We start from the raw sequence: 27,712 nt of genomic DNA, 5'->3' as shown, positions 1-27,712 counted from the left end.
TGGCCGAAGGAGAACGCGTGATGAGGAAGAGGGGACTCGACATTCAGGTGCTGGCCCAGGGGCAAGGAGGAAACCCGCAATCTCACAGATGTGGGATAACTGCAGCAAGGATTGGCGTGGAGGCATTCAGGAGGTGAGAAGGAGGCAGAACAGGGAGCGAGGGAGAAACCGAGGGAATTTCAACGGAGACCTACCAAAGACAAATAAGGGAAATAAAGGGTTTGAGGGATTTACTACTGTTAACCTATGTAGTACTGACTAAGTCATCTGTAGAACCTGGCTTTGTTGTTTTTTGGGGTATGTTTGCCATTAATTAGGGATATGCCCAGTTTTAATTAGGGACTTGCCCAGTTTTAATTAGGGACTTGCCCAGTTTTAATTAGGAATATGCCCAGTTTTAATTAGGGACTTGCCCAGTTTTAATTAGGAATATGCCCAGTTTTAATTAGGGACTTGCCCAGTTTTAATTAGGAATATGCCCAGTTTTAATTAGGAATATGCCCAGTTTTAATTAGGAATATGCCCAGTTTTAATTAGGGACTTGCCCAGTTTTAATTAGGAATATGCCTAGTTTTAATTAGGAATATGCCCAGTTTTAATTAGGAATATGCCCAGTTTTAATTAGGAATATGCCCAGTTTTAATTAGGGACTTGCCCAGTTTTAATTAGGGACTTGCCCAGTTTTAATTAGGGACTTGCCCAGTTTTAATTAGGGACTTGCCCAGTTTTAATTAGGACTATGCCCAGTTTTAATTAGGAATATGCCCAGTTTTAATTAGGAATATGCCCAGTTTTAATTTGGGACTTGCCCAGTTTTAATTAGGGACTTGCCCAGTTTTAATTAGGAATATGCCCAGTTTTAATTTGGGATATGTCGTAATTGAGGCAAAGGTTAACTTGCAGATTGAATGCGTGTAATAACTGAGATCAGGAGTGATTCTGACATTGGCCATAGGTAGGGTAGCATGAAGAGGAAGAATGATCGACCGTCTCCACGCTGGTAGGGGGGGGGCTCCACTTGGTTTGGATCTGTCTCCTCGACCCATGTGAGGAGTGTGTGGTGGGGGTGGCAACGAGGCCACCCAATCTTGGTAAAAAAAAAAATTGGGTTTTCTTCAGGGCAAAGTGTTCTTTGTCAATGGTGTCTCAATTTCGTCCTGGTGCACAATCACAAAGCAATGACTGATGATCTCAATGTGCTGTCTCTCACTGTGAACGGTAGGAATCACCCCATCAACAGAAGCAAGGATATGGAGAAAACTAAAGAGAAGGCACAAGCCATACTCCTACAAGAAACAACATTTATCACAATCAGAACTTGAAAACCAAAAGTAGTGTGGTTTTAGAAAAACATTTGACAACTCAGAAACACCAGAGGGGACTCAAGAGTTATGGAAAAGATGGACAAAAAGGGGAGGTACTCGGTTGTAAAGAGGAAAACAGAACATAAATCGGTAACCTTCATTAAGGGGGAAGGTAGAACATAAAGATGTAACCTTTGTTAAGGGGATGACAGAACATAAAGGGATAACCTTTGTTAAGGGGGAAGGTATAACTTAAAGAGGTAAGCTTCATTAAGGGGTATGTACCCCCCAGAGAGCTACAAGTATTTTCTTCCACAAATGCCTTTGAAATCATCGCATTAGAAGCAGAGGGGATTTAATTTGCTTTGGTGACTTTAACATGGTTTTGAATCATAATCTGGACCATTGCTAAGACAAATAAAATGCACTTTACAAAGTTGTTTATTGTCCGGAGGGACCTCCACATATTAGGAAGAGATTATATACATGAAAGTGGTCATTCATGGGAAACTGCACTAATGACATCCCAGAACAGGACTACATACAGAAATGTAATCAAAAATGTGAAAAATATAAAACAGAAGCATAAACACACATTTGATCCATAAATAATATAACCAGCTAAAGAAACAAGGTGAAAAATAGAAGGAGAGAGAAAATACAAGATTTCTACAACAGAGATTTTCTGTGGCAAGCCCGAAAGCCACTAGTCTATTAGGTAGATGCCATACATAGAGCAAATACAATACATAAGACATGAGATCTGCAAACTACACAAATTAAACATGAACCTGTAGACGGAGAGAATACATTCAAGGTTTATTATGAACACTTGTACTGTATACTCAACTGCCTTCAGCCGATGGGAGACACGTTTATTGGGTCTCTGGATTTGTCATCTTACGGAAAAACACAGAATGACTCCCTCACAGCACCAATTACAGAGGAAGAGGTGGAAAATGCAGGATCTAAACTTAAGAACAACAAATATCCTGAGCGTTATGGCTTTCCATCAGAGTGCTAAATCTTTGAAAATGAATTGAGCCGTTTACTTATAGCATCCTTTAATTGGCCCTTGAGAGGGGGACTAACTCCCCCATCGTGGAAGGAGGCTATTATTTCAATTCTTCTCAAGGAGGGCCAAGAAAGTAGATTAAAAACTGTATACCTCAATTAATTCCAAGAGATTTTCCAGATCGGATTGATGATGACCAAACTGGATTTAGAATAATAATTTTATAGCGCTTTTCTGTATAGCGCTTTTCTAGTACAATTACACAAAGCGCTTTACAAACAATAAAAAAAGAAATACATAAAAATAATAAAAAACTATATACAAACAAATGAATATAAATAATATATATAAATAATATATTATTATTATTATTAAAGCGTTCTCAAACTGGACAGCATCATAAGGAAATTACATGTTGCCAACACTTTTTAAACAAGTAAAGGAACCAGGCGGGCTACCATTAGAAGGGATGATGGTTGTTGGCCCTTGTGGATTCAATCCACCATTTAGTATGTGACAGACTGTGTTTTTAACCACTATGCTATTTAAACAGTGGGTGAGGGTGCACGTGCTAGATGTGTAGAGATGTGGTGTCTGTTCACTTGCATTGAAAAACGAATTAGAAATTCCACGGTTCCCTACATTAATTAACATCCAAAATAACAACAGGTATAACAGGATCACGACACTACATTCAACACGTTAAATTAGAAAGACATTACTGTACATTGAGATGGCTTGCTAATAGCTATAAGGTACCTATACTGAAAACAATGACACACATCACGCCATGGCTGGTTCGTCTCTTTAGAAAACAGACAGCTGAATAGCTAACCACTAGGCAATGTGAACCAAGCTATGTAAATCAAAAACGAGAGCAATATGAACAAATACCAATGCCTAATTTGTTTGGCCTGTGGCGAGGACCGAACCCAATATGACAGACCAGGTCTCTAACCACTACGCTATGTTGGGGATGGTTAGCTAATGCAGTAGCTATACAGTACCTATAATTAAAACAATGACTCCAATCACTCCATGGCTGGTTTGTTTCTTTAGAAAACAAATAGACAGTTGAATAGCTAACCACTACAGAATTAACTACGCTGTGTAAAACGAAAACGAGAGCAATATGTTCGTCGCCGGTACAGTTCGTACATCGCAATATAACGCAAAGTTTTAGTCTAGAACTGAACAAAACCTAATGCCTGATTATATTTGGACCATGGCAAGGATCAAACCCCGGTTCCCTGCATGAGAGGCCACGTCTCTAATCACTATGCTATTTCACAATGGGTAGTCACACAGTCAGTCAGTCAGGCACTGACTCAGAAAGAGACATTCACTCTTCTTGGCTGGCGCCGCTGATGCGGTCCGGCAAAAAGGGGTATATGTTTAGGTTTGGTCAGCCTAGAAGGAGAGAAGGCTTTTGACTGTGTGAATGGGACATTTTTATAACAAGATCGAGGGAGGTTAGGGGTTAAATGCATTATAGCCATTTCTCAGAACCCAATGGCTAGAATGAAGGTAAACAGGATCTTGTCAAACAAGATTAACCTCAAGAACACTGCCTGACGCTGAACCCTTTAGCCCTGTATATTGAACCTCTGGCACACACAATTAAACAGTGAGAACTTGGGGGGTTAGTACCCCAGGGCGGAGAAAAACATAATTGGACCATTTGTAGATGATATCATAGTGTATTTAACTGACCCAGGTACAAGTTTCCCAAAGCCGAATTAACCTGTTGAAGGAGGATGGTAATTAATCTGAACGTAAATTTAATGTGTTTTGTACCCCTCTCCAGAAATCAAGGCCAAATTCAATTGGAATTGGAAATCTAAATCAATTAAATAACTGGTGGCAACCTTAACCAAACGCACTGCACCTCAAAACTAAATAAAGCTACCATATCAATGTAGTTATCAAGAGAGATGTTGAGAGAGGGTCCATAATCCCAATGGACTTTAGCTACAGAGTAGAAGTAGAAAATGACTATTGTACCCAGACTATTGTACCTATTCCAATCCCTACCACTTATAATAGATGTAGAGGATATATTCAAGGATTATTACAAACACTTGTATACTCAACAGCCCTCAGCAGATGGGTGACTCAATGCAAGAGATTCTTGGGTCTCTGGATTTGTCATCTTATGGAAAACCACAAAATGACTGCTTCACAGCACCAATTACAGAGGAAGAGGTGGAAAATGCAGGATCTAGACTTAAGAACAACAAATATCCTGGGCGTAATGGCTTAACCATCAGAGCGCTAAATATTTGAAAATGAATTGACTCCTTTACTTATAGCATTCTTTCATTGGCCCTTGAGAGTAACTCCCCATCATGGAAGGAGGACCATATAAATGTAGTTAAAATTGTGAAAATTACTATTGTACCCAGACTATGGTATATATTCCAATCACTACCAATTATAATGCCTCAAAGTGAATGTCTGAGTATGGGATAAACTGATAACGTGATTAATTTGTGATGGTAAGAAGCCAAGGATTAGGTATTCCAGATTGAAATTTCCCAAGGATAAAGGAGGTATGGCATCACCTAAACTGAAAGACTATTTCTATGCAACAGAGTTCAATAGTTTATTGGCGTGATACATTTTGCTGTGCAAGAATGACATACACCACAGTGATGCTAATTCACGCCGTGTTTGGAGACATTATTGCAAATATGGCGGACATATTGGACCCAAGTAACAAAATTCATGTTGGATATTTGGCTTATTATGTTCCAGAAACAGAAATTGGAGACAGGAAGTTGTATACAGAGTTGGCGTGTAAATGATGACTAATTTAAACCAAACACACATGATCAAAGGTTTAAGCAGTGGGTGAAACACGATATAGTGGTACGGTGTACTAATTTTGACAATGGGGAAATTACGACCTTTTAGGATCTAAAGCAACATGCCAATTTGGATAACCATGATTTTTAGAAATAACTACAACAAAGAGATTCTTTTCAGGTAAAACACAGACTTGAACATGATTTTGAGAGTTATTTGCAATGCATATAAAGAAGTAATTTTAGTGTCATCTCAGTGTAGTATCTCAGCCTGGAAAGTAAAGATGACTCAACTTCATTCAACAAAGTAAAATGGGAAAATTACAAAATAATCTCAGAGAAGAATGGAAGAACATGTGTAAGAGAATATACTACTGCTATTTCAAGAAAATGAAAAATTCTGTTGGAAAAGCCCAACTTGATTCTCTCTCACATTACAAATTAAGAGTACACAATTTGGCACAGAAGTACTTTGTGGCAGAATGTGTGAACTTGTGGAAGCCAGCCACTATCCAATCTTCTGAGAACCTGAAAAAATAGGGGTTTGGGACAAAGGATGTCAGACTATTAAGGACTGTCTAATTAGATAATGAACAGGATGTTACTGGTATATGTTCACGATCTTTGTTGTAGCTAATAAGTCAGCTATTGGTAATTAGACAGACATGATGTGTCCAAACTGGCTGAAAAAACGAAGTCGTTGTATCTTGTAACAGTCTATCAGTCACATCGACTGGTAGGACTTTTTTGCACATCGACTGGTTGAGTCAAAGCCAGCATGGGTTCAATGGTGTCATGTTTGAGGGCTTTCTTGCATGCCCGGCCAACTTCATGTCCGCCCATTGAACATTGATAGGATTGAGCTCTAGGCTTTGACTCAACGCTCTATTTCTTCTTTTTCAACCATTCTGTTGAAGCATTGCTTGTGCGTTTTGGATCATTGTCCTGTTTCAATATCCAGTTTTGTGACAGATGGCCTCACATTCTCCACAATAACTCTCTGGTACAAAATGGAGTTCGTGGTTGACTCAGTGATGGCAATTTGGACAGGACCTGAGGCAGCAAAGCAGCCTCTAACCAAACTGGCCCCTCATCCATGCTTTCCAGTTGGTATGAGGTTGTTCTGCTCAAAAGCAGTGTTGTAATTTGCCAGACATGGTGCCTGGCGTTGCAGCCAAACAACTCCACCTTTGACTCATCTGTCCAGAGCTAATTTATTCCCAGGTGTGGTCTCACAAACGTTGGTTATGTTGTGATATTAGGAAGGCGTCTTCCTTCCTGACCTCTCATTTAGCCCAAGTTTGTGCAATCAGTTCCTGACATTTGACTCATGGACTTTGATATTTGATATCTGGCAAGAGAGGCCGGTAGGTTCCTTGATGTTACACTTGTGTTCTTAGAAACGCTTTGGTAGATGATCTGTCGGACAATGGGACGACGTATTTCAAATTGCTTGGAAATGGCTTTGTAATTTCTCATAGACTTATGGGCATCAATAATCCTTCTTCTAAAGGCCTCAGGTTTTTGCTTCTTGACATTATGTGTTATCACACACCCATATGGTTAAGACCAAGTTCCTAATCTTTACGGAAAGCTAAACCCTCCCAAGTTACTCTCAAGATCCTATCATTTGATGCATAATTCTAGCCATTTTATGTTATCCTTTATCAATTTAGCTCAAATATCCCTATGTCCAAATAAGTAAATAAGGGTGGTGTACTTACTTTTTCACATGACTGTATAAGTCTGTCTCCTGGCAACAATATTCACAAAGTCTCCTGGCAACAATGAAGTCATTTGAATTTCAATGTAATGTACAGTATCTCATCGCATTGATAGAGAGCATGACTCATTAAAAAAAAAATCTGAGGCTTTTCCCTTGAAGAGATAAACACCCCTTTTTTCCCCCCCTACGCTCAGAAGTGTTGATGGTCGAATGGAAATACACATTCTCTGAGGAAACCTCTTACAGAGCTTCATTTTTCAGAATCTAACTTTCTCGACAAATATAATGAACCGCAGGCTGAGTCAGGAACACTAATACCCGCACACTAACACGCCCCGTTTGTGTTAGTGGGTTGACAGTGAAAGTGACAACTTGAGTCTTTAAACATCTATAGTCCTCTAACGAACGAATCACCAGCCTGACATTTATCTATTCAATAACACGTTGAAATTTTGTGCAAACATCACTCCTTGTGCCACTGGTGCCGACAGAAAATCAGGCAACGTATTGTTGGGTCAGTGATAAGCAGCTTATCAGGTTTTCAGAAATGAGGGCTGACAAGGCCATGTCCGAGGGAAACATCATAACAGAAGGGAGTAGATTCTGCTGCTCTGTTGACAATCCGAGTCTCTCGCTGCAAACGAGAGCACTCACATAAAGCAAACGTTAATCAAATCAATATGATGTTGCAGACGAAAGAGCATCCAATTTTTAAAAGTAGTACACTGCTATTGACCAGATCCCTATGGCCAGGGATTAGGACCCCATTTGGGACAGTGTGGTTCCCAGGAGTGATGTGGAAATCACAAGGGCCAGCTCCCCAGGGACTCCGTTAGCTCACTTCCTCTATGTCAGCCGTAGGTTTGACCGATTCATCTGAACGCTGGGAATTCCACAAATGACAGCAGTGTGCGACCCTTTGTCAACGCAAGATACAGATCGGCGTGTTATGTTTTTTGTTCCAGTACTGTAAATACTGAGGGAAAGTGGTGGAGTCCACTGCAACTATGGAAACTGGAATGGAGTGTTAAAAATAACCGTACGTTCCTGTGACTATTTGCTGTACATACTGTTGACTATTTTCTGTACAAACATGTGACTATTTGCCATACGTTCTGGTGACTATTTGCCGTACATACCGGTGACTATTTGCTGTACAAACATGTGACTGTTTGCCGTACGTTCTGGTGACTATTTGCTGTACATACTGTTGACTATTTGCTGTACAAACATGTGACTATTGCCATACGTTCTGGTGACTATTTGCCGTACATACCGGTGACTATTTGCTGTACAAACATGTGACTATTTGCCGTACATACCGGTGACTATTTGCTGTACAAACATGTGACTATTTGCTGTACATACCGGTGACTATTTGCCATACATAACGGTGACTATTTGCCGTACGTTCTGGTGACTATTTGCCATACATAACGGTGACTATTTGCTGTACGTTCTGGTGACTATTTGCCATACATAACAGTGACTATTTGCCATACATAACGGTGACTATTTGCCATACATAACGGTGACTATTTGCCGTACGTTCTGGTGACTATTTGCCATACATAACGGTGACTATTTGCCGTACGTTCTGGTGACTATTTGCCATACATAACGGTGACTATTTGCCGTACATAACGGTGACTATTTGCCGTACGTTCTGGTGACTATTTGCCATACATAACGGTGACTATTTGCCGTACATAATGGTGACTATTTGCCGTACATAACGGTGACTATTTGCCGTACATAACGGTGACTATTTGCCGTACGTACCTGTGACTAAGAACCGGCAGGTGCCCGCCCCGGCCTCGTTGGTCACCTCACAGGTGTACTCCCCATAGCCCTCCCGATTCAGGGCCCGCACGTGGTAGTCCGTCTCATCGCGCTGGTCCAACTGGCCCATGGTCAACAGCCGGGTGCCCAGCTTCCATTCATACTTCAACACCTTGGACGGGTGGGCCCGGAGGACTCGGCAGTTGAGGGCGAAGGCCCGACCCAGACCCTGGCGGATCTCTGTGAACAGCGGCTCCACCGCGGGCGGATCTGCGGAGGGGAGGACAGAAGGCCGTGTTAGGCAGACAGGGAGGCTGAAACCCAAATCAATCCCTGGTCCAAAGCCCACGGTTCGGTAACTTCTATTTTAAAATATACAAATAAAATCTATAAATATATATATATTTGCTATATATAGAGCTCCGGAAAAAATTAAGAGACCACCGCACCTTTTTCTTTCCTTCCAAAAAAGTCGAAAAGGAATGTTTTGAGTGAGGAACAGAAGGGTTAAAATTACAGTGGTCTCTTAATTTTGACCCTTCTGTTCCTCACTCAAAACCTTCATTTTCAACTTTTTTGGAAAAAAGGTGCAGGGGTCTCTTTATTTATGTATGTCTGCATATATATATATATATATATAGTTTTGAAGGAGAATCAAAATAAATTAGAGCCCCTTTCAAGCAGCAGTACCTGACATTCCACACACCTGATATCACACAGTCACAGCACAGAGACATTCATAAGTCTCAGTCACAAATTACAGCGGTAAGAGAACTGCGGAGAGCAGAAGCCTTGTGCACAAATGATTCCTTCAAGTCTGTTTGTTTCTCGTTCTTAGATAGGGGGTCCTGCGTCTCGGCATTCACTCATCAACAAAACTAAATACAAAAATATATGTATATATTTATATTTTGAACTTCCCATCACCAGTGTCGCTGTGCTGGAAGCAGCCAGGCAAACAGGCGACCAGTTAAACGTACTTTCCGTGTGGTCTAAGGCTTCTCCATAGCCCTAAAATCTGTCCACTAATACCACGCCTTATGGAATGGTTTCAACAGCCATTTGTTTTTTTCTAGGTTTTGACCAGCCAGTCCGGTGTTGTTGAGATAAACCTGTGTTGCAGAGGGAAACAACTGCGGTTTAGAAATGCGTGTAAACGGCACAAGTAAAAACCATAGCAATGGATCATGTCACACGGCTTACAGAGTACCTCCTCCCACACGGTCTTTAACCACCTGCCCTCTGCAGGGCAGCATGTGACCATCCTCCCCAAAGTGCGCTGACAGGTGCGCCGCTCAAAAGTGCGCTGACAGGTGCGCCGCTCAAAAGTGCGCTGACAGGTGCGCCGCTCAAAAGTGCGCTGACAGGTGCGCCGCTCAAAAGTGCGCTGACAGGTGCGCCGCTCAAAAGTGCGCTGACAGGTGCGCCGCTCAAAAGTGCGCTGACAGGTGCGCCGCTCAAAAGTGCGCTGACAGGTGCGCCGCTCAAAAGTGCGCTGACAGGTGCGCCGCTCAAAAGCCAGTGGATAAGCAGCCGGGCAAAGTGCGCTCTGCTCACGCATACGCACTGCGACAAAGAGTCATGCATCGGAAACACGCCCGAGGGGTGCACAAGTGAACACACTGAGTAACACAAATGTAAACTGTACAAATGTTCAGTGCCAGCACCAATCAGCGGCAAGGCCACTCGGGCTGACTTCCTGAATTTCACAAAACAGTTGACATACGGAGTCCGGCTCGGCATGTCAACGACTCATACGGGATCTTTTCGTCTGCCCTCAGAAGTTCTCCATTCGCAAGGTCTTTGAAATCCTCCTCGGCCCGTATCTGCTGTATTTATCCAGCCTTCAGATTATCTCTCGCAGTAATTACCCTAAATGCACTAGTAATGAGATGCCACAAGCCGTGACTTTATCAAATTAGCCAATCCGACTTTGGCGGAAAGTGATCTGAACACTACATTAATTCAGCGATGTTCTGGCCTGGGGTGGCCCATTGATTCAAGTGCACCTATGGCTCTGAATCTGGCCCACTAATACTGTAGCGCACACTCTCCCTCCTCTTCGGGCCTTTTCATACTGTCCTATGTCATAAAATAAAGAAATAAAGCAACGTTCCAATGCTTCCCCCCCCCATACATGTCTAAAATATCCAGCACTGAGAGTATTTTAGCACGTTTGGCAGGTTACATGGAACAAATGTTGAGAACTCAGAAGTCGTTCGTCGAGGATTCTGGAGCTTCTAGTACATAAAACCCATAAACGCTGACTGCTTGGATTTGCACAAAAAAAACTGTTGCAATATCCCTTAAATAGGGATACTTCTTCATAATTTTTGGTTGGGCTCTGATTCAACCTGTCAATTTTTATAACTCTCAGAGTAACTGTCTTCTCTTGACAGACTAAAAGAGCTTCCTGCTTGAACACGCGGTACCGCTGGGAGAATCTACAGGGACCGTTTTCAGAGAAAAACAAGTGTGATTTGTGAGTGCATGATATGCAAAACTATTCCATAAACACATGTAGGAATTGGTAAAAAAGCTTCATATGCATACATATGTACACAGTGTCTACAGAGCCCAAAGACATAATGATCCAATAGATTTTGCACAACTTTGCAACAGTATAGTTTGCCGGATCTTCGAATGATCTATGCCATGGGTTTGTTCCTGTCAGTTTGATATCTGTCATCTTTGGGTCCATTGTCTTTGTAGCGTCTGTCTCATTAGGGTACCCCATCTCCGCAAAAAGACGCAAATGAGGCATTTTGGTAAAGCATTTACAGGACGGCTTATAACACACGGTTCGCAAGATTCTGCCCAACACAGTAAAAGTAAAATGGCAACAGCTAGCCCTAACACAATGGAATGAGGTGACACATAGTGACATAGGTCCTCAAAGGAATGAGGACATGCATTGCCGGCCCATGGTACAGCAAAACAGAATCAGTTAAGAAACACTGGTCTGAGGTACTGCCTCACAGAGACTCGGATTCAAGCCATTAGCCTGGCGCAGTTTCTGTGATAAGACAGGCTCGTAACTACTAATTGATAAAACTGAATTGTGGAGAATTTTTTTCCGATGGCCATTCGGGAGCTAGCAGGGAAAAAAGCTTTAGCCTACTTGAGTAGAAACAATGAGAGCTCTTGTAGTTGATGCAGCTCAGCCAACAAGTATATAACGGGCCACTAACGACAAGCCTGAAGGCCAGCTCTCCCCAGTTCACCGTCTGAAATCCATTAATATGCATAAATGAACCAACTTGAAACATTCTTGTCATTTACATTCCCCTTAGAGAGTCCAGTTCCTTCTGATGGCGAAGCAGAGAACTACTCTCGAATGGAATTCGAACATCCTCAAAAATGCAAAAAAGAAAAGAAAAATGCAACTGGTTGCAGAACATAACACGGCACTTCAAAGCAAACAGGGAAGTGAACATTAGAAACATAAAGCTTGTTTTCCTGCTAAAAGCCACCCACATTACATATTAATGGAGTCAGGTTTGTATCTGGAGGGATTAAAACATAAGAGGTAGAACAAACAGTAGAAATAAAAAAATATGAGAATGGTAAAGGCATAAAATGTAACTTTGACACACAACAGTGGTTAACTGAGAGATGGGGCTGAGCAATGGATGCAATGGCTGATAGTCCATGAAACAATTCACTTCCTTACTGAATATTACTATTATAATGCATTATGGTGTGCATGGAAAATGCAATATCGGCCTAAAGGAGCATCCGCATGTTAAAGGTTATATAAGGCAAACATTCCAAGGACGAGTCGGAACGACACCACAAAACATATTCCCTTTGATAATAAAATCAGTCTGTGAACCCAAGAAGCCCCGCTAACATTTTATAATTTAACTGTCTTTTAACATTTTTTTTCCCCCAATGCACTGCTACTGGCGCTTGGGTTTTTCCTAAAACATTCATGATGACAACCTCATTGCAGTGTGAATGGCTCCATCCGTGCCACATTTCATGGTCGTCTCGACCAGGGACGTCGCCGTCTGCTCGCCTCGCGTGGCCGGGTGACGACAGCACTTAAACAATTTCCGACTTGTACTTTCAGTTTTTTTCTCTCTCTCTCAGAAACGTGCTCTCCCGTTTTCATGAACGAACACTAGCGGGGATGAACCGGGGCTCGGCTAATTAGACCGGAAGCCAGCTTTGAATGCCATAGGAACAGCCCAGGATTAAATACATGTGTTGCTATGACGAAGCCAGAGGAATCCTTCCCGATATACAGATCACCTTTCATCAGTTCCACAGTGCTGATGACAATGCCCACATTTATCAAACCATAGTCAGGGGGCTTCACTGGAACTTGCCATTCATCTTATAGTAATTGTTCATTAAATTTGATACACACACCCCCCCCCCCCCCCCCCCCCGTTTCACCTTACAAAGCATGCCCATAGCTCATTTTTAAGCACTCATTAAAGAGACTACGGTCTTATGGCAGAGCAGCTCACATCAATATGCTTCAAAATCCATTTAATGTATTTTAACCATGGAGGGGTATGAAATACATGGCAGGGTACATATGAAATGCTTTAACTTATAATAATTGGGGCTTTTCAGATGAAGATGGATGGACCTGTGCCGATTCAGGATTTCTTTTTGTACTTTTAATCCTTTTGCACCCGTGTGTAGAGGAAGACTATTCTGAGAGGGTTGTGAAATGTCAGAGTAGGACTGCAATTATCTCTTCATTATGTTTTAAATAGCGACATTAATAATCGTCAAGTGTCTTACCAAGGTTTTGGGACAATTCATTTAGAACTTTGGGGAAACTGCAGCAGAACAGTGGGTGCCAATGACAAAGTCATTTCTAAAGGGATAGTTCCGTATTTTGTCAATGACGCCTTTTGCATACTTCCCCAAAGGCAGATCAATTTATGGACACCATTTGCCTCTACGTCCAGCAGGGACATCGCTAGGCTTATTTTAGGGGTTAACCTCCATAAAACACAGTCATTATGTGTAGGAACAGACTTTCTGTGGTTGTTTCAGAAGATAGCTTTTTTTGGCAAGTTAGGGCAGATCGATTAAAATTAAAAAGTTATTTACAATTTACAGTTAACCTTATTTGCTTGTTAGGTAATATTAGCTAACTTTAGGTGTAATCTACGTGAGGTACAGAGTGTAGGCTACTTGAGAGAGAAATTATGTTATTGACATATTTAACATAACAATCGTATCAAAGTAGCCATAGATGATTGGTTATGAACAGTACATCTTAGTGAAGCCATAACATTAATGATGATCATAATACAACTGTATATCCTTCAATTCCTCAGCCAGTAAATACTACTTTAATGAGTATAGATATAAGAAAGTTCTTCAAGAGAGGTAGTGCTGGCAGCTCTGCCGAAGTGCAGTCAGGTGAGAAACAAAGATTTTACCAATTCAAACAGACAGATACAGAATGATTGAATGGATTGATCACTCATTAAGCCTTGAGTTTTGTAAATTTGAGTTTAATAACAATAAGGGGCAAGAATGAGAGAAAAAAACCTGCAGGGTGAGCGGGCTGGTCTGATGGATGTTAGTGATCAACAAGGAAGCAACTAGAAGTTGTTTCAGGTTTCAGTTAAAATGTGTCTGTTTGTGATGACAGGCCTGTCATGCTCATGCATAAACTAAATGACTTTCATGATATTTGTAGTTTAAGAGGTTTACACATAACATCAGTTTTTTCATCATTATTCTTCCCATCATTGAGTGATTTAGCATGACTGAAGTAGGCTTCAGGGTTTCCCTAGTTACATTTTTATTTTAACAAATGTTGCAAAAGGTGCAAGAGTATACTGGGAGCAAATTAGCAAGTTTGGAGTTACAGGGACTCTTTGCTGGCAGTGTTTGTGGATGTCATTATTATGTTGTAGTTAGTTCAAAATAATAATATTACTAAATTAATAATAATAGTTTTTGCAAATAAATTACTTTGTTTGATTTTGCCTGTGTGGATAATATTCCTCTTAAGAGGTCTTATCTGTTTTTCAGTGTTTATTTGGAGACATAATTGGCAGAGGGGAGACATTTTAATTAAAAAAAATACTGTGTATGTCTTCTCTCTCTCTCAGTAAAGTCTTTATTATGAAATGATTTACAGACTGACATTTTTGCGCTATAGTCTGTGTACTTGAATAACATACTTAGGATCTGCAACTCATCTGAGAGGAGATACAGTAGCATTGCTTGATCTCTGCCTATTGTACGCAAATGGGTAGCATTTCAGTCATATTATATCTGTGCTTAACAAAAACCATGAAGAAACAGATGTACTCTGTGCCAACTTGAACAGTCATATTTTACTCTACAAATGCATGATGCCAAGACAATTTTGGGCCATTAAAAAAACAATAACCTGGGGAAGCATGCCCACAGACCCTCCTATTAGAGGCTTAGCCCACCTATCTATAAATCTCTGACATCCAGAGTAGTTTTGCAGGCCAATGATAACTGGCATTAGCACAGATGCTGGAAGTTCAGCAGACTAGATGCTAGCTTTCCAAAATATTTCAGTCAATACATTAGTGGTAGTTAGTACTTATGGAATGTAAAGATAGCAACTTCCCTATACCGCACTCAAAGACACACAGTTCATCTGAATCAACTTCCCTATACCGCACTCAAAGACACACAGTTCATCTGAATCAACTTCCCTATACCGCACTCAAAGACACACAGTTCATCTGAATCAACTTCCCTATACCGCACTCAAAGACACACAGTTCATCTGAATCAACTTCCCTATACCGCACTCAAAGACACAGTTCATCTGAATCAAATTCCCTATACCGCACTCAAAGACGCACAGTTCATCTGAATCAACTTCCCTATACCGCACTCAAAGACACACAGTTCATCTGAATCAACTTCCCTATACCGCACTCAAAGACGCACAGTTCATCTGAATCAACTTCCCTATACCGCACTCAAAGACGCACAGTTCATCTGAATCAAATTCCCTATACCGCACTCAAAGACGCACAGTTCATCTGAATCAAATTCCCTATACCGCACTCAAAGACACACAGTTCATCTGAATCAAATTCCCTATACCGCACTCAAAGACACACAGTTCATCTGAATCAAATTCCCTATACCGCACTCAAAGACGCACAGTTCATCTGAATCAACTTCCCTATACCGCACTCAAAGACGCACAGTTCATCTGAATCAACTTCCCTATACCGCACTCAAAGACGCACAGTTCATCTGAATCAACTTCCCTATACCGCACTCAAAGACGCACAGTTCATCTGAATCAACTTCCCTATACCGCACTCAAAGACGCACAGTTCATCTGAATCAACTTCCCTATACCGCACTCAAAGACACACAGTTCATCTGAATCAACTTCCCTATACCGCACTCAAAGACGCACAGTTCATCTGAATCAACTTCCCTATACCGCACTCAAAGACGCACAGTTCATCTGAATCAAATTCCCTATACCGCACTCAAAGACACACAGTTCATCTGAATCAAATTCCCTATACCGCACTCAAAGACGCACAGTTCATCTGAATCAACTTCCCTATACCGCACTCAAAGACGCACAATCCATTGCACAGCCAAGTCATCGTGCACTGGAACCTGGTTAGAACCCAAATTCAAAAGACGTCCTGTCCAAGAAAACTGGACTGTCTGGTTCCACCAGGGCCCACCTTTCAGGGCCAATGCCTTCGCCAGCTCAAAGCGGGTGAAACAGTGACAAGTAGGGGCAATGACCTTTCCTTCGGGGGCCCTCCACGATCCTCCGCTACCGGCTAGTTGATCCAGCTGAACCGCCGTGCAGCGTAATTTTGCATATTTGGCACTTTGGCAGAACACGCCTGGTCAATGAACTCAATTAACCCCTGGAGTGGAAAGGTCTGGCGAATGCAGGGTACTGTCCGTCTGTACCGACTGTCTTTACTGACTGCCAGCCTCGCTGCAAAGGTGGGACAAGAGTTCAAAAAAAGACAAAAAAATTAAAACCTCCCAACTAGCAAATATACTCTAATTATAATTACAATGCCCGCATTCAATAACTATCATGGCCGAGCATAAATTAAAAACATATGGACAACTTTGATATTTGACTGCTGCTGTCCGTTTATTAACCTGCTTCCCCATCGGATTGCCATTCCAACACGGTCCGGGTATACACTCAGTGAAGCCCCCCTTGTGGCGCTTAGGATACTCCAGTTGGTTCATCCACTGGCTAAACCACATAGGTGAAAGCGACTTCAGAAGTCAAACTGATTTGAACTTTGATCACATTGAATAGTATTTTAATGCTGTAAGCTATGCTTTGTTGTGCGCAGCACCAAAATGACAGATCTGCACAAAACGTCATCAAAGTAAAGGGCTACCATTGGCTCAACGATGGATATATCGAGATAAAAAAAAAACAATTCAAGATTGAAATTGTGAATAGAATGAGCTGGGGTGAGTTGAAGTTTCACTAGGCAAACAGTTAATCTAGTTTAATACAAAAATAGGAAAGGACCACCAGACCAACCTACAATCAAAAATCAATCAAAATGTATTTATAAAGCGCTTTTTACAACAGCAGTTGTCACAAAGTGCTTTACAGAGACACCCGGCCTTAAACCCCAAGGAGCAAACAACAGTAGTGTTGAATTTCAGTGGCTAGGAAAAACTCCCTAAGAAGGTCGAATTTTAGGAAGAAACCTAGAGAGGACCCAGGCTCAGAGGGGTGACCAGTCCTCTTCTGGCTGTGCCGGGTGAGATATTAAGAGTCCAATTGGAATAATAAATACATTTCTCTTGGCTAAATCCAGAGTATATTTGATTTTAGACTAGGTCAGAAGTATGACCAGGTGGACAAGGACAGGAACAGCAACGGTCCCCCCAAACCAGGTAATCCGCAGGTGTGGACCAGGACCTCATCTCCTTCTAAAATTTAAAATTGGAGGAAACTGAGAAAAGTTAGTAGTACATCCCTCATGTCCCCAGCACAATAATATAGCAGCGTAACACCTTGGAAACTGAGACGGGGGGGTCCGGTGACACTGTGGCCCTACCCGGGGGAGGCCCCGGACAGGGCCCTCCCTACAACAGCAAGTGCCTTGCTCAAGTGCACAACAACTGTTTTGCCACCCGCAAATTCATAGTTACACAGTACATAGGTTTCACAGTTAGGATTTTTTGGTGAGCTGCAGGTCCTCTGAGGCTTTCTGAGAGGTTTCAGGTGAGTGACCTGAGGTCCTCTACCAAGCATCCAAGGTTAATCCGGGCCTTTGTCTTATCACGTTTTTTAGCAACAGCCATCACAGTGGCTTCTCTGCATATTAAAACGCAATTACAACAGAGTGAAATTCATGTAGCTGTTCATCACAAGCTAGGCAAAGCACTTCACTGAAATAAAGTGGATTATTTTCACGTGCCAGCCTGTCTGCGTCGGCCCTGACATATAGAACAGACATGTTACTACAGATGACTTTATTAAAACATGCACTAAATTCAAGTGGCTGAACTATCAGATGGCCTTAATGGCGTTACTTTGCGTAGAGGGTGATGGTGGAGGTTAGGGAGTCAGGGAAACTGATGGAAAGGGAGATGCAGAAAAGAGAAAGGGAAGGGAGAAAAGAGAAAGGACATAGAACGAGAGGAGAAAGAGGGAGAGGGTGAGAGGGAGAGAGAGCGGGTGAGAGGGGGGGGGGAGAACGGTATTTCCATTTCATTACCACTATAACAGAGTAATGGTGATCTGGAGGCTTAGTGAAATCTCTCCCGGTGGGCAACATCCTCCCAACCCCCTCCGTCTCTCTAACCCACCCTTTTTCACTCTCTCTCCTCGTCTCTCTGTCCCCCCCCCCTCCCCCCGCTCTCTCTCCTCTGTCAACCCTCCACATCATTCCTCCTCTTCCTCCCCTGCCCCCGCAATCTCTGCTGGCTGCTGCGAGAGCCCGCTCAGCCGTCACAGATATAAGTAGGCGTTATCCAGTGGCATACATTGGTGCCAGGACCCACCAGTAGTAATGAGTCCTGTGGTGGGGGATTATCAGCAGCCACCCGCCTCTGGTCCCCTCCCCGCCTCTGGTCCCCTCCCCGCTTCTGGTCCCCTCCCCGCCTCTGGTCCCCTCCCTTCCTCTGGTCCCCTCCCTTCCTCTGGTCCCCTCCCTGCCTCTGGTCCCCTCCCTGCCTCTGGTCCCCTCCCTGCCTCTGGTCCCCTCCCTGCAGTCACAAACTCTGCAGACAGACCACAAGTTAAGGTAAGAGGGATCTGGGAAAGTGATGTTGTACATATGAATCATCACTAACAGCCATCTCTTACACACATACGCACACGCACGCACGCACCTGGCTCTGACAGCGTTCTCTGAGGGTGTCTTGGGAGAGAGGGCTGAGCACATTTTTTTTTAAAAAGCACATTTAATTTCACGTGTCACACTGGTACACCTCTAGGAGTTCTACTACAGTACCTGTTCGAAACAGAACGAATATTAACACCCTGTGGTTAACACAAACAGGCAGGCGCACACGCACACACACCCCGCCTACAGAGCTTTTCCTTGAGACATCACCATACACAACCCACATCCTTAAGATTTGACCATTCACCACACACATCCTTAAGTAACCATCCACAACGCACATCCTAGATCAACCACAACCCACATCCTAGACCAACCACAACCCACATCCTAGACCAACCACAACCCACATCCTAGACCAACCACAACCCACATCCTAGACCAACCACAACCCACATCCTAGACCAACCACAACCCACATCCTTGACCAACCACAACCCACATCCTAGACCAACCACAACCCACATCCTTGACCAACCACAACCCACATCCTAGACCAACCACAACCCACATCCTTGACCAACCACAACCCACATCCTAGACCAACCACAACCCACATCCTAGACCAACCACAACCCACATCCTTAACCAACCATAACCCACATCCTAGACCAACCACAACCCACATCCTAGACCAACCACAACCCACATCCTTGACCAACCACAACCCACATCCTAGACCAAACACAACCCACATCCTTATAACTAGTTATATAGTATGAAGAAAACGTTTACGTACAATCAATGCAATAAAAAAATGCAGCAGGTAACAATGTAACTCAACAACACAGAGGAGCCCATTATAGTGTGACCATCATGCATGTTTGCCTCCAGATCAGGGGTCCTAGGTCACTCAAGCAGTCGGTTTACAGATATATGCACAGTTCACACACTGTGGCACGGCGTTACGTCTTACAGTTAAATACTTCATCACTTCCACTAAATGTAATTGGAGCACTGCACAGCTGCACAGATAGGAAATCATTAATTCAATAACAGTAATTCATTTAATAATGGAGTCGTTTTTTTTTTCTTTCGCCACTAAGTAACTAAACGAGCAGCTGAGGATTTTCCCACTCTGTCAATTTCGTGCCATTTATGATGACATGTTCTCACAGAACTGAGAGCTGGGACTCGGTTGAACACATCCAAAATAATATCAGCTTCGATACTGCCATGAAAAAGGACACAAATCCAGACTGACAAACGAGAAATGGAAGACTATTCCCTTTATAGGAAACTACTTTGGCCAAAACCCTATGGGCACTGGTAAAACTCAATTAAGTGTTAACATTTTTATTGGATGCAAAAATATTATAGCAGATGTTGTCACTGGTGGATCCAAATGTTTTCTTCTTCCAAAACAGGGCAGTTGGCTGAATAAAGTAACATTTTACATTAAACAAGAAAGTAAATATTACAAGTGTAGAAACATTGCAAACATGCAAACTGATAACCCAATTCGGGTAGCAAAGTACGCCAGTCCGAGAAACACAGAACACAAAATGTGGATTGCACATAAATAAACGGGAGCTGACCAGTTGGCACCAGTGTTGACAATGTAACATACCCAGTGTTCAGTGAGGGAGACAGAGTGTGTGTGTGTGTGTGTGTGTGTTGGTACTTTGAGGTAGACAGCGTGTGTGTGTGTGTTGGTACTTTGAGGGAGACAGCGTGTGTGTGTGTTGGTATGTCGAGGGACACAGTGTGTGTGTGTGTGTATGAGTGTTGGTACGTTGAGGGAGACAGTGTGTGTGTGTGTGTGTGTGTGTGTTGGTACATTGAGGGAGACAGTGTGTGTGTGTGTGTGTGTGTTGGTACGTTGAGGGAGACAGTGTGTGTGTGTGTGTGTGTGTGTGTGTGTGTTGGTATGTTGAGGGAGACAGTGTGTGTGTGTGTGTGTGTGTGTGTGTTGGTACGTTGAGGGAGACAGTGTGTGTATGTGTGTGTTGGTACGTTGAGGGAGACAGTGTGTGTGTGTGTGTGTGTGTGTTGGTACATTGAGGGAGACTGTGTGTGTGTGTTGGTACGTTGAGGGAGACAGTGTGTGTGTGTGTGTGTGTGTGTTGGTACGTTGAGGGAGACAGTGTGTGTGTGTGTGTGTGTGTTGGTACGTTGAGGGAGACAGTGTGTGTGTGTGTGTGTTGGTACGTTGAGGGAGACAGTGTGTGTATGTGTGTGTTGGTACATTGAGGGAGACTGTGTGTGTGTGTGTGTTGGTACGTTGAGGGAGACAGTGTGTGTGTGTGTTGGTACGTTGAGGGAGAGAGTGTGTGTGTGTGTGTGTGTGTTGGTATGTTGAGGGAGACAGTGTGTGTGTGTGTTGGTACATTGCGGGAGAGTGTGTGTGTGTGTGTTGGTACGTTGAGGGAGACAGCGTGTGTGTGTGTGTTGGTACGTTAAGGGAGAGTGTGTGTGTGTTGGTATGTTGAGGGAGACTGTGTGTGTGTGTTGGTATGTTGAGGGAGACAGAGTGTGTGTGTGTTGGTACGTTAAGGGAGAGTGTGTGTGTGTGTGTGTTGGTATGTTGAGGGAGACTGTGTGTGTGTGTTGGTATGTTGAGGGAGACAGAGTGTGTGTGTGTTGGTACGTTAAGGGAGACAGAGTGTGTGTGTGTTGGTACGTTAAGGGAGAGTGTGTGTGTGTGTTGGTACGTTGAGGGAGACTGTGTGTGTGTTGGTACGTTAAGGGAGTGTGTGTGTGTGTTGGTACGTTAAGGGAGAGTGTGTGTGTGTTGGTACGTTAAGGGAGAGTGTGTGTGTGTTGGTACGTTAAGGGAGAGTGTGCGTGTGTGTTGGTACGTTGAGGGAGACTGTGTGTGTGTTGGTACGTTAAGGGAGAGTGTGTGTGTTTGTTGGTACGTTGAGGGAGAGTGTGTGTGTGTGTGTGTGTGTGTTGGTATGTTGAGGGAGACTGTGTGTGTGTGTGTTGGTACGTTGAGGGAGAGTGTGTGTGTGTGTGTGTGTGTGTGTTGGTATGTTGAGGGAGACTGTGTGTGTGTTGGTACGTTAAGGGAGAGTGTGTGTGTTTGTTGGTACGTTGAGGGAGAGTGTGTGTGTGTGTGTGTTGGTATGTTGAGGGAGACTGTGTGTGTGTTGGTACGTTAAGGGAGAGTGTGTGTGTTTGTTGGTACGTTGAGGGAGACTGTGTGTGAACGAGAGTGCGTATGAGTGTGTGAAAGGGCCCTGAGGCGTAGATCAGTGTGCCGGGCAGACAGGCAGTTCGTTTGCCAGTCTGAAGGCCTGGGGGTGGAGGCTTTTTTTCGTTCTCTCTGTCCGGGCGGTGAAGCTCCCGGGCTCATCTCAGCCAGATGGTAGCAGTGCGAACATGGTTTGGGGTGGCTGGGGTCTATGATGATCTCTGTGGTTTTCTCTCAAAATAATTGTTAAAGACAGCGCAGCTAAATATTAATGCAATCACAGGCGAACAAAATGCTTAAGCCTTGAATATAAATCCCCTCATTTATTGGGTCCAGGCCTGAGGAAGAACAGCAATCTCTCTCCACCAAGGTAACTGTTAGTTTTTCTAGTACTGAATGTTCAAGGCCCACAGCTAATAGGAGAATGAGCGTGGAACATCACATTGAGGGGAAGGGGCTGGTTCTGGATGCCACTGCTGGGGTTAGCATGTGTCCCAAACTGACCTATGGAGGGACCAGGGTTCTGACTGTGGCTGGTTCACACTAGGCCCAGCTCTCAGGTCTGTCTGGGTCATTGGACCCCCCTCCCTCTCCCCCTCCTCCTCCCCATTCTCTCTCGCAGCCTCCTCCTTCTCCGTTTCTGTCCGTTTTCTCCTCCTCCCCGTTCTCTCTCCCAGCCTCCTCCTTGTCTGTTTCTGTTTCTCCACACTCCACAAACCTCTAATAGCCCTGCCTGGGCATTAAGGACAACGCCAAGGCCAGGTTGCCTGGAGGGGGCACTCATTCCAGTGACTCAGAATAAGCTACTGTGAAAGTGTGTGTGGCCTAGCCATATCCAAACACACACACACACACACGTGCACACACGCACACACGTGCACACACGCACACATGCGAACGCGCGCACACGGTAGCATAAATCCAGTCTTGCTCAAAACGCACACCCGCTCCCGTACGCACACACACACACACACACACACACACACACACACACACAATGCACACCTCCTTGGCTTGCCACTTCACATCCAGGCTTGCCGTTACCTCATGTTTCCGGTGTGGGCGGTGGGTCAAAGGTCACCCACTATTCAGAGGCCTGACATCAGTAAGGCAGTAGCAGAGATACGGGAGCTAGCCAGCTCTGCGCTTGGATAGGTCACCCCGGGGCATCGCCCCTCTTCCTCCACGTAAGAGTCACAAAAACGCTGTTAATTAAACAGGATGCATCTCAGCCACCACGGCCCAAATGGCAACCTTCATGGTGCCGTGTTTTGACCTCAGTAGTGCACTAAGGAGAGAAAGGGCTGCGTTTAGGACGCATTCACACAGCGCCATGATCTGCTGTATCAGTGTTGTCCCCCCTAATGACTCCAGCTCATTTCCTTCAGTTGAACGTATGAACAATGGCGTAAATCAATGTCACAGATTAAGTGGTGGTACTACGACACGCATTTCCACAAGTACAAGACACTAACGGTTATCGACGATGAGTTGCAACTGGTTTCCTTCTTTCTATTTGGAACGTATTACACCTCAAGGTCATATATGTGTTGTCATGAATTGAGGTGAGACCTCCCTTGAGATGCGTTACCGATGAAAAACACATTCATCTGCCATGATTTAGAAATTAGCTGCAAAATGCCAGAGGAAGAAAGGACTTATGATGCATCTTATGATGCATGAGGGGCCATACAGCTGAGGAAAAAATTAAGAGACCACTGCACCTTTTCTTTCCTTTCCAAAAAAGTCGAAATGGAAGGTTTTGAGTGAGGTACAGAAGCGTTCAATTTGCAGTGGTCTCTTAATTTTAACCCTTCTGTTCCTCACTCAAAACCTTCCTTTTTAACTTTTTTGGAAAGTAAAGAAAAAGTCGCAGTGGTCTCTTTTCCAGATTTTTTCCAGAGATGTATTTGGCTTGTCTTCATAGCTTTCAGAAACTGAGCTGCAACTTTCTAATGCTGAGAAGTCAAATAAATTGGAATTTGCTATGGAATAATTTGTAGTTACGTTTTTAGTTAGTTTAAGTTTAGTTTAAGTTAGTTTAAGTTTAGTTTAAGTTTAGTTTAAGTTTAGTTTAAGTTTAGTTTAAGTTTGTAGTTAGCGGTGACTAAGGATAGCTGACATGGCTGATTAAAGTAAACTTAATCATGGATTGCTGTTTATCTTGGCCCCAAAATGTACTTCACTGTGTGAAACCAACTAACCAAGTGGAAAATAAAAACATTTTCTTTTAAACCTCCTGTAATGTCTGTGCAATATATAGCTCACTTCTAATAATTGCTAATTAGATTGCAAGTCAAATGGGTTATTTTTAAAGGTGAATGCTTCACCCCCTTCTACTGACCTCTTACTCCTTTCACAGCCCCATCCAGGTCACAACTGAAACATAACCAACCATAGAGGAAGCCATGGCATTGATCAGGAAGGGACGGTCGTCCAAAAACAAGTATAACCTTTCATTACAAACAATACATGAGAAGCTCACTCTGGGCCTTTGTTGGTTCAAAGAGCTATATCCGGATCACGGTACCAACGTAGCCAACCGCAGTTCAATTCCATCCATCAAAAGTGCACTGCAGCAAAAACACTTTATCCAGAATACTCACACTGCACAGTTAACTCCACCAGGGCTTCCCGGGGTTTAACGTTAAAGCCGTTGTACTGGCTGGTCGCACAGCGGTAGGTGCCGGTCATTTCGCGCGACACGTTAACGATGCGGAGAACGCCATCATAGCTCTCGGTGTGAAGGCTGCCGTCGGGCATGGGGGTCTCCTTGTCAGCCCTCGACCACAGGATGATGGGCTTGGGCTTCCCAGAGACCAGGCACTGGAGGTCCACAGTGTCGCCCTCCTGGACCACCAGGGGGGACTTTCCCCGTGGCACCGTCAGCTCTGGAGGGACTGGGAGAGGAGGAGACAGAAACGTTACGCGATTACACTTTATGGGACGTTACTCTACCGCTTGGTATGTCATAATGATACTGTGGTACCTTGTGATGTAACTTCATGCTCTAAGAATGATTCTGGGTCAACTACACAAAGAAACTTGTGACAGAATTCAGAAATAATAGATACGACCAAAGTTACTGTAACATCACATAGCCAATGACGGCAGTATGCAGGAACAAAGTCCCTAAAAGCATGCAAAATCAAGCCATGTATATTCAGAGGCTTCCTAAACCAAACATTGATCAACACAGTAATCGAAGGAGCCTCTCCTGGTGAGCCTGCTGGCTCCTTGTAAGCGGGATAGGGGTAATTGCTTAGTCGAATGGCCTCCTCAAACTGTGCTCCTCAAACTCCCTAGATCCCCGACTCCCAAGCCTAGCGGGGTTTTTTGGGTAGAGAAACGAGCGCCATTAGTGATAACAGGTGTGATCATTTGTTCTCTGGCCATATTCACCATCCAGGCTGGGGCTGTCCACAGGGTTCTATAGTCACCAAGCAGCCAGAACCTTCATAGCTGTTACTTTACATGATGTTGGTTTACACAAGGTTATTTTACACTTTGGTGTGACAAAACTACACATTATGTAACTATGTGTTACAGTATGTTGCATTACCTTTTGTGGTATTAGTAAACAGTGTGTCAGTGTGTTTGGTTAAGCCTGTATGCCCACCACTCTAGGTTTGGTTAAGCCTGTATTCCCAGCAGTCTGGGTTTGGTGAAGCCTGCACGCTCAGCCGTTCTCCAGAAATGATCTGGGTTTGGTTAAACCTGCACGCTCAGCCGTTCTCCAGAAATGATCTGGGTTTGGTTAAACCTGCACACCCAGCCGTTCTCCAGGCTTGATCTGTGTCTGGTCAAGCCTGTCCTCCAGACATGATCTGGGCTTGGTCAAGCCTGTCCTCCAGACATGATCTGGGTTTGGTCAAGCCTGTCCTCCAGACATGATCTGGGTTTGGTCAAGCCTGTCCTCCAGACATGATCTGGGTTTGGTCAAGCCTGTCCTCCAGACATGATCTGGGTTTGGTCAAGCCTGTCCTCCAGACATGATCTGGGTTTGGTTAAGCCTGTCCTCCAGACATGATCTGGGTTTGGTCAAGCCTGTCCTCCAGACATGATCTGGGTTTGGTTAAGCCTGTCCTCCAGACATGATCTGGGTTTGGTTAAGCCTATCCTCCAGACATGATCTGGGCTTGGTAGGCAGTATGAGTGGGAGTAATGAATGAGTCTTTCCCTCTGCACTCTCGATCCCAATCCCTCCTTTGGAAGACCTGTGTGCATCCTGACCATTTCCCCCTCTGATCCCCTCCCTCAGTACTGTGGCTGTGTGCCGCTGCAATCTGCTGCTGCTACACTGAAAGAATAGAGATTTGAATAGAGAAACTAGCGAAAAAAAACACGTGTGCTTTAATCGAGTGAGCGAACACCGGGGGGACAAATGAAGGGACTCCTCCCCCGGGAATTGCCAGGACGATTATTCGACGCGTTGGAAGGGGTAATCCCTCCCCCACCCATCATCCTAACCCATCATCCTAACCCATCACCCTAACCCATCATCCTAACCCATCATCCTAACCCATCATCCTAACCCATCATCCTAACCCATAATCCTAACCCATCACCCTAACCCATCATCCTAACCCATCACCCTAACCCATCACCCTAACCCATCACCCTAACCCATCATCCTAACCCATCATCCTAACCCATCATCCTAACCCATCATCCTAACCCATCATCCTAACCAATGCCAATCGTTCTGGACAGGCTTTATTTTGCTTAGCCCCAAATGGATTTCAGCAATGCTTGTTGGACGCTGCTACGCTGCTACTGCAGTGATAACATACAGGAGGTGAGAACAAAGGCAACTGCAGGCCCTAAAAAATGTGAATCTGATAGAGAGAAATGATATACACCAGCTGAGTCTTATGTAAGTAGCTGCAGGAGGATTTTGCCAGCAAGGGGTGTGTGTGTGTGTGTGTGTGTGCGCGCGCGCACACGGGTGTATTTCCAGGTTGATGAACATTAGCATGTCCTACAAAGGCTCTGTGCCGCAAATGCTAAAGACTAATCTACTTCTGTGTTTCAGTTGTTTATGCATTATTCACAAGAGCAGTTTTAATGGACTGCAATAATCCTGATGGCCAGCTCCTTGATGTGTCTAAGTTCTGCCTCCATTTCATTTGGCAATTCATCAAGCCCCCGTCACACAAAAGGAGTGATAGCGTCAACGTCTGTGCTCGTCTTCAAACACACGACTTTCCGGTCCTACATTACAAACTCATTATCGCAAAAATAATGGGAAGAAAAAAAAAACACACCTAGATTTTTGCATCAGTTCAAGCGCCAGCAAACCAAAGGCAACACGCGAAGGGGGTAGTTAATTAGGAGAGGATAACTCAGGTGACCCATCACGGGCAGCCTGTAAATAATCATTAGGTTTGAAAGTGGGACCATGTCACAAAACATTACCTGCACATCCACTTCAATTAGCAACTGATTTAGGCCTGATTGAATGGACGCATTCCAATTAATAACAATCTGTACCAAGAATACTTTACCAGGAACTCATCATGGCTAAAACAAAGGATTACGGCCTGTGATCCGTCAGGGAATTGCCAGTTACTTCCACAAATCCAAGCACATAGCATCG

The 27,712-nt window shown here is 43.8% G+C and overlaps 1 protein-coding gene across 2 annotated transcripts in view; it reads right to left on the bottom strand.

Annotated features, from left to right (window-relative positions):
* The window catches only part of mdga2a (MAM domain containing glycosylphosphatidylinositol anchor 2a), a 133,403-nt gene that overhangs the window by 38,623 nt on the left and 67,068 nt on the right, over positions 1–27,712 (bottom strand). For both annotated transcript variants that reach the window (XM_029125631.2, XM_029125633.2), the window contains exons 8-9: positions 24,720–25,013; positions 8,635–8,904 (exon numbers count right to left, since the gene is read on the bottom strand). In XM_029125631.2, coding sequence (XP_028981464.1) covers positions 8,635–8,904; positions 24,720–25,013 — 564 coding nt within the window. The remainder of the gene's footprint in view (positions 1–8,634; positions 8,905–24,719; positions 25,014–27,712) is intronic.

The sequence above is a fragment of the Esox lucius genome, chromosome 15 (assembly GCF_011004845.1).
Source record: "Esox lucius isolate fEsoLuc1 chromosome 15, fEsoLuc1.pri, whole genome shotgun sequence".
NCBI lineage: Eukaryota > Metazoa > Chordata > Actinopteri > Esociformes > Esocidae > Esox > Esox lucius.
Note: the sequence above shows the minus strand (reverse complement) of the source record. Positions and strands in the feature narration are given on the sequence as shown.